The sequence below is a fragment of the Lytechinus variegatus genome, chromosome 18, assembly GCF_018143015.1.
Source record: "Lytechinus variegatus isolate NC3 chromosome 18, Lvar_3.0, whole genome shotgun sequence".
NCBI lineage: Eukaryota > Metazoa > Echinodermata > Echinoidea > Temnopleuroida > Toxopneustidae > Lytechinus > Lytechinus variegatus.
Window position 1 is genome coordinate 17523697 of NC_054757.1, and position 12328 is coordinate 17536024.

Here is a 12328-nt window from a genome sequence, read left to right on the forward strand (position 1 = left end):
ACGATCGGCATTTTGAATCAACGTTTGAAAACGCTGATTCTGTCCGCGCAATGGAAGCATAAACACACCCTCAATATACAGGGATTACCTTGCTTTTTCTCTCCCATGAAAACATTTACGCCTTAGATCCTGAACAAAAATAAGCTAATCATTATACTCTCTAAATTGGCAATGGGATAGAAATATACATATAACTTAAAAATATGCATTTCTTTAAAGGTCAAGTCCACCCCAGTAAAATGTTGATTTGAATCAATAGAGAAATATCAGACAAGGACAATGCTGAAAATTTCATCAAAATCGGATGTAAAATAAGAAAGTTATGACATTTCAAAGTTTCGCTTATTTTTAACAAAATAGTTATATGAACGAGCCAGTTACATCCAAATGAGAGAGTCGATGTCACTCATTCACTATTTCTTTTGTTTTTTTATTGTTTGAATTATACAATATTTCAATTTTTACGAATTTGACGATTAGGACCTCCTTGCCTGAATCACAAAATGTTTAAATAATGGAATTCCACGTGTTAAGGGAGGAATGAAACTTCATTTCACATGACAATGATGAGAAAATAAAAATATTTCATATTTCATATAATAAAATACAAAAGAAAAAGTGAGCTATGTCATCAGTTGCTCATTTGTATACCGACCGAGATGTGCAATGAAATGAAGCGAAACTTTAAAATGCCATAACTTTCTTATTTTACATCTGATTTTGATGAAATTTTCAGTGTTACGCTTGTTAAATTTTTCTCTTTTTTTATTCAAGTTTTTGTTGGGGTGGAATTGTCCTTTAAGATAAACTGTCATAATTTCAATTCCTGTAATGATTCATGTTTATTTCCTTTCCTCCACAGTTTGTAAGAATTTACAATATAAATAACTGTTGCCAAGTTGAAGAGGGAAAACCCCTTCAACCTCTTTGAGTGGTTTTCTAATAATCAAGCCAAGATTTAACCCTAGTCAAAACTAGAATTTTAGACCAAACTTCTATGAAATGCTGGGTCTCATAATACTTCTTCCGTACTCATTGCAAAGAGAACGTACCAATAATTCAAAATTCATTTTATTTTTCCCATTTTCCAATTTTTCTCATTTCATGACACAGCTATTAAAATCTATTTGACAACTTTTGCTGTTGGACTATAATAATGTTTACTTGGTGATTGAGTAGACAACTGGCACTCCACAATAGTGTGGTCTAAGTTAACCCAGGTTTAACTAAACCATGGCTATAAGAACACTGCCCTGTGGGTCAATAGATGTATATTAAAAAAAGTGAAATACTTGAAACACCAATTGATAATATTTTTGTGCAGTTCATATATCTAACAGCACACACATGTATAGATGTACTGATGAAGCACAACAGACTGGCATCCTTGAGGGATGAGATTGCCTGTGATGAAAGATTTTGTTTCTTTCAGACTTTCAGGTCGGAACATCTCCAATCTTCTCCTCTAACTTCTTGAGTTGTTCGTTGGAGACGTCGTCTTGCTCATCTTCCACCTGCAAATTGGCAATAAAATTATTTTATTTTCAGGTTGAACAAAAAATTCTAATTCTGTTTGATATCATTATTGATCTTCTGGTACATGAATTAATAATTTCAGATAAAATGACTTTTGTTTCAGGGTATAAGTGCCATGGCAACCTAACCCAAATATAATTTTAAACCATTCCTTGATTTTTTGTACTTGAAAATTCATATGTACATGTATGATACTTGAAAGGGAATAATCCTTGCTTCTTTATTCAATTCCATATAATTTTAGGGGGGGAGTAAGAATTATATAACATATTTAATATAAATATAAATATCTAAACAAGTGGAATGCCTCTGGCCGTCTCACCTGCATCACGCAGTTCAATATAGCAGCAGTGCTGACTTTGAAAACTACTCTAACTCGCACAAGATGTTCAGTGATACATGGTTACTCTTACGTCCACTTTTTATGAACTAGACCAATAAACTTACAGAGATATGATGGTTATTCAACAAAAAAACCAAACATGGCCAAAGTTCATTGGCCTTACATGACCTTTGACCTTGATCATGTGACTTGAAATTTGCACAGGATGTTCAATGATACTTGATTACTCTTATGTCCAAGATTCATGAATCAGATCTATAAACTTTCAAAGTTATGATGGTAATTCAACAGTTACACCCAATTCGGCCAAAGTTCATTGACCTTTGACCTTGGTCATGTGACCTGAAATGCGCACAGGATGTTCAGTGATACTTGATTACTCTAATGTCCAAGTTTAACGAACTAGACCAATAAATTTTCAAAGTTATGATGGTAATTCAACAGATACCCCCAATTCGGCCAAAGTTCATTGACCCTAAATGACCTTTGACCTTAATCATGAGACCTGAAACTTGCACAAAATGTTCAGTGATGCTTGATTACTATTATGTCCATGTTTCATGAATCAGATCCATAAACTTTCAAAGTTATGATGGGAATTCAACAGATACCCCCAATTCGGCCAAAGTTCATTGACCCTAAATGACCTTTGACCTTGGTCATGTGACATAAAACTTACGCAGGATGTTCAGTGATAATTGATTAACCTTATGTCCAAGTTTCATGAACTAGGTCCATATATTTTCTAAGTTATGATGACATTTCAAAAACTTAACCTCAGGTTAATTAAGATTTCGATGATTCCTCCAACATGGTCTAAGTTCATTGACCCTAAATGACCTTTGACCTTGGTCATGTGACATGAAACTCTAATAGGATGTTCAGTAATACTTGATTAACCTTATGGCCAAGTTTCATGAACTAGGTCCATATACTTTCTAAGTTATGATGTCATTTCAAAAACTTAACCTCAGGTTAAGATTTGATGTTGACGCCGCCGTCGGAAAAGCGGCGCCTATAGTCTCACTCTGCTTCACAGGTGAGAGAATAAAAATGGAATGTAGCAAGAGTATGAATCTTACCGCTTCCACCGAGAGGACTTCCGGTACATAGAACTGCAACATGTTCTGGACGCCATGTTTGAGGGTTACGATAGAGCTAGGGCAGCTAGTACAGGCTCCTTGAAGCTTTAGCTTGACAACACCATCCTCAAAACCCTGCAAGGAGAAGGTGAGACAGAAAGCATAAAATAACGTACAGATGAAAGCATGTTATTTTGACGCAGCAAATTTATGGATATTTACAATGTTGTGACAAACAAAACACAATTGCTTTACCTGCTTGCTACAAAGAGTCAGAAATTTCAACCTGTGCATTATTTGTTACATGAAATGGGTTAGCAGTAAGAATTTCAAGTATCGAAAATGATATATGCATCATTAAAATTCATTGAGCTCAGAGGAGCAGTCACAATCTGATTTCCTTCCAGATTTGGGCCCACAACCATTTCATTGAAAGAAATTCAAAGAATTGTAACCAGTACACCGTGATTCTTCCATGTTTTATTTGTCATGTGACTGCTATGTCAGAACCTTTATTTCATTCTTTTACACTTCCCCATTTACAGTTCATTTTTTAATCTTTATTGTTTTTATTTGCCTTTTATTCCCAACTTTGCTTCTTCTTTCTTTTTCATTTCTCCCTGAAATTTAACGAAAAAGCAATTTCAATTTCTCACCATATAGACTATGTCCCCTCCATCTTCTTGTACAGTCGGTCTTATCCTCGTGTCAAGGAGTTCTTTGATCATCATCACCGTCTCATCGTCATCCTCTTGAATCTCTAAAGTAGGTCAAGGAAATATACACATTAATTTCTTAAGATCATCCACCAAAACCACTCTTAAACTCACTTCACTGGCTTCCTTTGAAACAGAGAATTATGTTCAAACTACTCTTGATTGTCTACATAACACTGAATAAACAGGCCAAAGATTATTAAGTAACTGTTTGAATCTGTATACAAACAATTCCGCAATTCAATAAATGGTAGCAGCAGTGCTGACTTTGAAAAAAATAAAATAATTACGGTATTTACAAAAAACACTAAACATGATAATAAAATACTGTTCATTAACCATAAATGACCTTTGACATTGATCATGTGACCTAAGACTTGTGCAAGATGAGCAGTAATACTTGATTACCCATACATGTATGTCCACGTTTCATGAACTGTATCCAGGAACTTTCAAAGTTATGATTGCAAATTAAGAAATACCCCTAGTCTAGGCAGAGGCTGCAGTTTTTTGCCTTTGCGAGTCTGAAGCTGTTTAATACACGAAACGTCGGCAATGCGTCTGATGCAGAAGACTATACATACATTTTTATTGACTATGATTCGATGCAAATTATTCATTACGAAAAACTGCCACCGGACAGTCTTCGATAAAAAACAACAAGAACTAATGCGAGATCAAAGTGTATAGGCAGTGGCTGCTTTGCCACTGTGACTAGTCTTTCGCATCAGACGTATGGTCGACAATTTGCGTAACAGCGTCAGTCTAGCAAAGGCAAAGGAAATACCTGCAGCCTTTGACTAGGTTATAGGCTAGGTCTACCTGAGGACCTACCTGTGTCTGCTGGTGCTGTTTCATCTGTAAGGATAGGAACTCCAGAGGCGAAGAAGTCCATGACGGTGGCGTAGATCTCTGGCTTTAATACCCTCCAGTCGACATTATCGTCATCCATCTTCGTGACAGTGATGAAATCGGGTCCAAAGAAGACACTTTGTATGCCTTCTATCCTGAATAATTGCCTTAAGAGGAAGATAAAAAAAATATTACGTTATATGGTATTATGGTAAAGGTTTTTATATATACAGAGATGCTAACTGATAGCTCAAAAAAATCCTGAAAACCCAGGCCGGGGTCCAGGGGCCCGCCCAGGGCCCCTGGCGGGGTCAAGGGCGAAGCCCCCTGAAGCTGGAACGTTTTCTTATTCTTTAGAGGGCTGAATCATTAATCTACAGTAGTACATAACAAATAATTAATGACATAATAAACTTCATATCATAGGCAAGAAAGGTGCTAAAAAAAAAAAAATCATGTAACCCGTACTCATTACGGTACGGGTCAACCTGCTGCGGGTTAATATGCTGCGGCCAATGGGTGCGACTCGGGACGGGTGTATGTAGCAGCTGGGGTGCCCTTTTTCACTCTCTGTACTCATCAACAAGACAATCCTATACTATTGAAAATCCATAAATCACAATTTCTATCAAAATGATGGATAGTTCACACATATGAATTGATGAATACGCACCAGAGAACACATATTTCATGGTAGCAAATAGGTTTTCAGCTGAAATCCCGCGGCAGACAACCAATCACTCACGCAGCAGCAGGCAATTGCAGCCACACCGGGCCGTGCTTCGAGCGGTTCTACCGGGCGATCGCCCGAATGGATAGCGCTGACACCCGTATCCCTGCAGGGTATAGAGCGGCGTTTGCAACTGCTACAATGTATTGCTCGCGCGTACTGTGCAAGTACAGTACCAGCTAAACTTCATGCTGCGCACAACGCTAATAATTTTCCGTCTGCGCAAATTGGCCATCCAAAATTGAAATTGCGCTCTCCGTAGCGAACTCCGTGACAAGATTTGGAGGGGAAATTTTTACGGATTTCACTTTGACAATCGATTTTTTTCCCGGAATATTTTTCAGCAAAGGAAAAAATCCGGAATTCCGGAAAAATCCGGAAAATTAGCAACTCTGTATATAAATTTGTATACATTGCAATATTTCAATAAATGTTAGGATCATTTGTTTCATTTTACGTGTACACAATTTTATTTTACCTTTAATTTTCTTCGTCTCTGTGTCATTGGTAATTTTATTGAATTAAGTTCTGTACAATATGTAATTTCATTGACATGCACGTTTTTCTGGGGGGTAGTTGTTCTTTTGCACAGCTCCTTTGTAATCCAGCCTAGTAGCTGGATAGGGCTTTTACCATCAACAAATGAATCAAATAAATAAATCACACTAGCCAGTATTATGTACTATTATAATACTATAACTAAACACACATGTAATGTGATTCTTGTACAACAGATGCTAAACTTAGGACATTGGCACTCAGGAATTAAAATCTGTCTGTGAAAGTTAACAATGATAATAATAGGCATTTATATAGCACTATCTATCTAGAAATATTCTATTCCGAGGCCCGTGGTTATTATTATTATTACCCCAGCTTTAGCTCGAGCTGCCTTTCAGCACTCATGCATTCAAGGAATTAATCCTGCCAGGTACCCATTCACTTCACCTGGGTTGGGTGCAGCACAATGTGGATGAATTTTTCAAAGTCAGAAGACTAATCCACTGGGCCACAACGCTCCACAAAGTTAAACCAGAGTTCAAAATATATAGGCCTGCAGTTTTGACACAGATGAAGTTTGCAATGATTTAGTATTTACCTGGCTAGAGGAGACCCATGGGCGTTCATAGCGCTGGGGAAGTCCTTGGTGCCCGTTCCCAACACCTCAACGCCTGGTAAGAACTTGAGACTATTTGGGTTGGGTGTGTCTTGGGTCTGTATGAACATTGTACGGGCTGGGACAAGGAAGAAGATTATTCAAGATTTTGACATTATTCTGTTGGTCCACGCAAGCACGCATACATTTATACAAACAGAGAAGTATGCAATCCAGCTTTAGAAAAATGTAGAAATGATGAACGCTGATGGGAAATACCGGTAGGCACAATGTGAAAGTTGATTGTAGTTTGAATTCTGATTATCTACATTCAAAATGTACATTTTAAAGTGTTTTAATCTACATTCAATCACAAGGAATAAAACAAATACTGTCTCATATTATTTCAAAAATTACCCCCCTAATTCTACACCTTCAATTTATCTCTCCATTTCTACTTCAATTGCTATATCCACAATTAATAGAATAATTCATTCAACATTTTAGCCATTCATGTGAGCATTTCATACAAGGATTTAGATGTTTTATTCAGCAGAAAAACAAATCCTGGCAGTTATCATACAGTCCGACCTCTCTTATCAGGACACACTGGGACCAGCACCAATCCAGATAATGGATTTTTTTATTCGGATCTGGGAGACCCCATATTAAATACACGCAGCTGCCTCCCGAAAGGTAGCTACACGTAACCTATTTTAGTGGGTGAACACAAACAGTATTTCACTGCTGTCAGACTCTTCTATACAATGCTTCCTGCTCTTAATTGTTCTTGAATCTATTACTATTATTTGTACTTTTTCTCTTTCGTTCTTTCTTTCACTGCACCTTGGGTACTCTGCCAAGTGGATTTGGCACATTACAAATCACATATATTATTATTATTAAAGTAAATGACACTCACCATGTTGAACCTGGGGGTGTATAGCATACTTGTTTGCTGTATCTCTCAAAAGCTGCTTTCTACATGGCCCTGTTCTTGACGAAGCAGCTACCTGATTGGTCGATAGGACATGGTGAGCTCGAGATGAGGGTCTAAGGGAAAAATATGACAGAATGATTTCTTCTGGGAGGGAAAGGAGATACAGTATTAATGAGTAAGGGTCAAGTCAACCTCAACTAAATATATAACTGTCGAACCAAAGACCATGGGTTCGAGTCCATCCCGGGCAGATGACTGACGCCAGTGCATTGTATGTAAGCGTCTCTCCCCGGTTCCATAGATGCAGGTCATGTTACAGTGGAAAATACTCTGTCCCTCGGATAAGACGTTAAATGTCGGCCCCGTGTTGAGGAGAGTCACCACCTTTGCACGTAAAGAACCCACTGCACTATTTGTATAAGAGTAGGGGGGAAACCCTGGTGTAGTGGTCCACCTGCAATCCCCCAGTTTTATCGGGAGAAGACACCTGCGGGTCACAGGCATAGGTGATGTCAAACGAAAAATACTAATAATCATATTATATTTGTAACAAACATAATGCTGAGAATTTAATACCAATTGTATTAAGAATAAGTAAATTAAGACGTCTAAAATTTTCACTTTATTTTGACAAAACAGTTCTGACCTTTATGCAAATGAGAACTTTAATGATGTCACACATTCACTATTTGTTTTTTTATTTCATTATTTTATGCAGATTTGACAAGGAAGCTCATCATTTATTCACAATCAAACCTTTTCGGTTAGAAAAATGTCAATTTTAAATGTTCAGTGAGGGAGCAAACCTAGTTGCACACTTTTATGAAGAAAAGAAATCAAACATTTCATGTAATAAAATACCAAAATAGTGAGTGGGTGATGCCATATAAATCACAACTTTCATTGTAGACATTACAAGAAAGGCAATTGTTATTGGTTCCCTCAAATGCATATGAATAATGTGCATACAGGTACACCATCAACTCTTTTGTGAAATTTAACATAACTTTCTTACTTCACATCTAATTTTCAGGATAAATTTATAATGCTTGTTTCATTTTTTCTCTTCGTTCATTTTTTCTCATTTTCAATAAGCCAATATGAGCTTTTTATTATCACCCACTGATATGTTTCGAATATTGCATTATATTAATTTGTATTGTTATTTTTTTATTGAATTTAATCTAATTTAATACATCTTTTTCCTAATAGAACCAAAGCTTATTCACTCTTTGATCAAAGTGTTGTGATGCTTGGGAGACCAATTTTCTTTCTTTACATTTCTGCTTTAAGAGATTCGTTAGCAGCAATGTGACTGACACACAAATTTGCTCACACAAGTACAAGTACCCTTTTAAAATGGGCTTCTAATGTAACCCAAATCAATATATAATTTTGATTAGGAACAACTGTCATTTTGTATTTTGCATTGTGAATTTGGCATTGTGAATTCTCCAGTTAAGAAGCATGAGCCTCCGCTCAGCTCAGCCTCAGGGGTGGTATTCTGAGGTCATTTTATCTTTAAAATATTTCATTTTTTCTCTTAAAATGAAATGGGTATTTCGAGATGACATTTTATCTCTGAGATAAAATTTACAATTTTATCTCGCATATAAATTTTATCCTACGTAACTAGATGATACGCAACAGAACAGTGCCTGCGTAGACATACCCATTGCGTATCTGGGTATTGCAAGGCGGATGATGTGCTTGCGCCCCAGTTACTTTGAAGAAAAAATAAAATAAACTTGAAAGAGGGTAGGGGCTATTTTATCTCCGCGACGTTGATTCACCAATATTTCTAGGTGAATTAACCCCAAATGTTGAAGTGAAAATGAATAAAAATTACATATCTATTGAGAATAACACCTTAACGCTATTCCTGTACAACCAGAAATTAGAAGACTAATATTGTCTTTGAAATGATGGTTCATATGATGCGACAGAGACTTCGAAAAAGATGAGAGTATTGTTCTTTTTGTTAAAAAGAAATCTTTGTAAAGACGCGCAAGCGTATAGTGCAAGCGTATTTTGAAGTCAATAAATTGACGCAATCTGTCCCCTTTGCCACACCTCCTGGCGGAATGGACTTCAATTGGTTGAGTGACACGAGAGAGCTATAAAAGCGCGTTTCTAATTGTAGCGATCGCAACGGGTTCGCGTTTAACACATTTCCTATTCTGCCAACACACAAAATGGGCAAAATTCATTGAGCCAGTGTATCAACATTTCAAATCCTTTTTTCATAAAATGTTACGATCTTTTTCTATTATATCTAAACTTCTTATTTCTAGTCAATTTACTCACATTTGCATCGCCAAAATGTTGTTTTTAAGGCCGTTTTCGAGAGCACCACCTGTCCGTCGTCGCACGATGGAAGTCGCCATTTTGGAAAATATGACTCAAGAACCGGGTTAATCTTGCAAGTTACTTTTACTTGTTGACACCCTCTAGGGGCATCAAATAACCATGTGTTATGTATCATTAAAATCGGCAGACTTTCTTCTACAAGTTAGTGACGATTTCAGTTCAATGTTGGCAATGTTTTTCGTTACAAAAAGGAGTTTTTTGGACACTTAAGGTAAATCGTGTTTCTATTTTCTTACTTCAAAGCCGTATAAACAGAAAATTTCCCAGGGAACAGTCAAATATCAGATATAAATTAATTCTTTGAAGTGTATTTGTATCAGAAAATCTAATTTTGATGTATAAGAATGTGTCGCATAGCTGCGCAAGAGGCGAATGCAAGCCCATGTTGTGCCGCCTAGAGTGTGATTTTGGTGCCATGGCTGACCGAAAGGAGTGAGTGGGCGTGGTGGCCGTGGGTGTGGTACTTGATGCATGTATGTTATTGTTAAACCCATTGAAATTAGTTGTAGGTGATAAGTTGTGCATTTGATTTCTGCATGAATTATGTGTATTGATGATAAATTAATGATAATTTCAACTTAATATTTCAAGAAAAAAAAAAAAAACAGGTGGGAATTAAAGCATGTTTAATTCGTCTCATTTTTTTTCATGGTGTACAGGCGCAGACCATGCATTGACTGCTGCCTGGTACTGGTATTAAAATGAATAGATACATGACTATATCTATATTCTGTTGTTTTGTGTCATCATATCAATAAGCTGTCTCATCAATTCACATGATGTACACAATAATGGGTCCCTGTTTTATTATGTTTACTAGGAGGGAGATTATTTTGTAAATGTGATTTTAAATGTAGTAGAAATTCAGATGTCAGAGACTTGCTTTTTAACTTTATATATTCCAATATATTTAATGTTAATATATTCTATAATTCTAAGCAGTGGAGTACATTTCTAGCTACTGTTGCAGCTCCAGCTGTCTGATCTCGCATTCTCAGATCTGCAAACAAAAAGAGACATCATGGTAATTATACAGAATACAGAGTGAACATGGACAAACAGAAAGAAAAAAAAATTTACTTGCAAAACTTAATTTTCTACTTTTGAATGATATAAATCTTACAGATACCGGGAAGTATAGTGGGACATTCATTTTTATTTTCTGATTAAAGTCTGTTGAGGAATGAGACCCCCAAGAGTTGATTAATTTTTTTTAACAACGCAAAGCGTCCCATGCACTTCTCTTGTCTTATTCTAATTTGTTATCTTTCTTCTTGTATACTATATTTTCACAAATAGAAGCTGTTTGAATAAGAAAAATATGAAGGTAACACAGCCATGCTCTACAAGATCACCTCTTGTGTTGCATTTTAGTCAAATTAACTTAGTAACCTACATGAAAAAAAAGTATGGAAGTTTCTTAGATCTACAAGTACCTGTAGATCTGCCACCCAATGGGTACTTGTCTTGGGTGGCAGAAAAGTTCTGCGCATAGCGTCCCTTTAAGAGGCCATATCTTCAGTTATGGTGCTCCAATTGTAATTTGGTCTTCACCATTGAATTTGTCTTGAAAAAACCTTTCAAGTGATGTATAATTTGTCTGTATTTTAAAAAAAAAATCATGTAATATACATGTAGCTACTAATTGGATATAATATTGATGAAAAAGTAGGTGTGTCTTACAGAGATAAAATGAAGATAAAATTGTTCTCAGAATACCAATTCGGAGAGATTTTACGGGTATTTTATCGCACTGATTTTAACGGAGATAAAATATTTTATTTTATCTGAGATAAAATGGATCTCAGAATACCACCCCAGGTCGCTATCCGTGGGGGTTATGACAAGTGCAAAAATACCATTTGACATAAAACTAAACACCCCAGCCGCGCAGCCCCCCCCCCCATGAACACACACACCACAAGGCAGTAATGAGAGGCAGTTCACTCCGGAGACAAGAGCTTTTGCTTTGTCTTTCACGCAGGACCGGCTCAGCTCAGGTGCCATATCATGTGAACTGAAGCCATTCTAAAGTCACAAATAACAAACTCCGACAACAACGTGTGGGACTGTAGAGTGTAGGCCGAAGTGGAGGGCATATTCCGTAATCTGTTTAGAGCTATAAAATCGAATCACATAGCAAGAATAGACTCTTGTTTCAACTATACCTGATATAAGGTGCTAAAACTGCATTGACCCGGACGATTTTAGAAAGAGGTCGCTGAAAAGACATTTTATCTGCATTTGTGTGTGTCCCTGGCAAGGCAAAAATCGACGAGATTACGCAATCAACAACGATAATATTCTCTTGATGACGTCATGACAAGATCAAAAAGAAAAGATGAAGGAAAATATAGATTGAAGTACATGATAAAAGTTTTCAAAATATATAGCTACTTTCACGTTAAATGACTCGGCGCTCCCAGATTCTTGTAGCAATCTTGCCCTAAGGCCTAACCCATGTTCTGCCCCTCTTTTTTATTTATTTATTTATTTATTTATATTTATTCATTTATTCATTCATTCATTCATTTATTCATTCATTTATTCATTTATGCATTTATTTATTTACTTATTTATTCATTCAGTTTTATTCACTTATTTCTTTGTTTACTTATTTACTTATATATTTATTTATTTATTTGTTTATTTTGGCTGAATAT

The 12328-nt window shown here is 36.3% G+C and overlaps 1 protein-coding gene across 1 annotated transcript; it reads right to left on the minus strand.

Annotated features, from left to right (window-relative positions):
* Window positions 1-728: 728 nt before the first annotated feature.
* LOC121432005 (NFU1 iron-sulfur cluster scaffold homolog, mitochondrial-like) lies at window positions 729-11983 on the minus strand. The gene is made up of 7 exons (XM_041629815.1): window positions 11834-11983; window positions 7278-7408; window positions 6359-6494; window positions 4512-4696; window positions 3618-3721; window positions 2962-3096; window positions 729-1514 (listed from the first exon to the last, which is right to left on the minus strand). The coding sequence occupies exons 1-7, from the start codon at window positions 11896-11898 to the stop codon at window positions 1437-1439; spliced, it is 834 nt and encodes a 277-aa protein (XP_041485749.1). The 5' UTR covers window positions 11899-11983; the 3' UTR covers window positions 729-1436.
* Window positions 11984-12328: the final 345 nt, after the last annotated feature.

Excerpts from the sequence above, each read along its gene's own strand:
- LOC121432005 (XM_041629815.1), bottom strand. The coding sequence starts at position 11,898 with ATGTCTTTTCAGCGACCTCTTTCTAAAATCGTCCGGGTCAATGCAGTT. Across the intron at positions 7,409-11,833 it reads GTTTTAGCACCTTATATCAG|ACCCTCATCTCGAGCTCACC; the intron begins GTATAGTTGAAA and ends TTTTTCCCTTAG. Across the intron at positions 3,722-4,511 it reads AACAGCACCAGCAGACACAG|AGATTCAAGAGGATGACGAT; the intron begins GTAGGTCCTCAG and ends GACCTACTTTAG.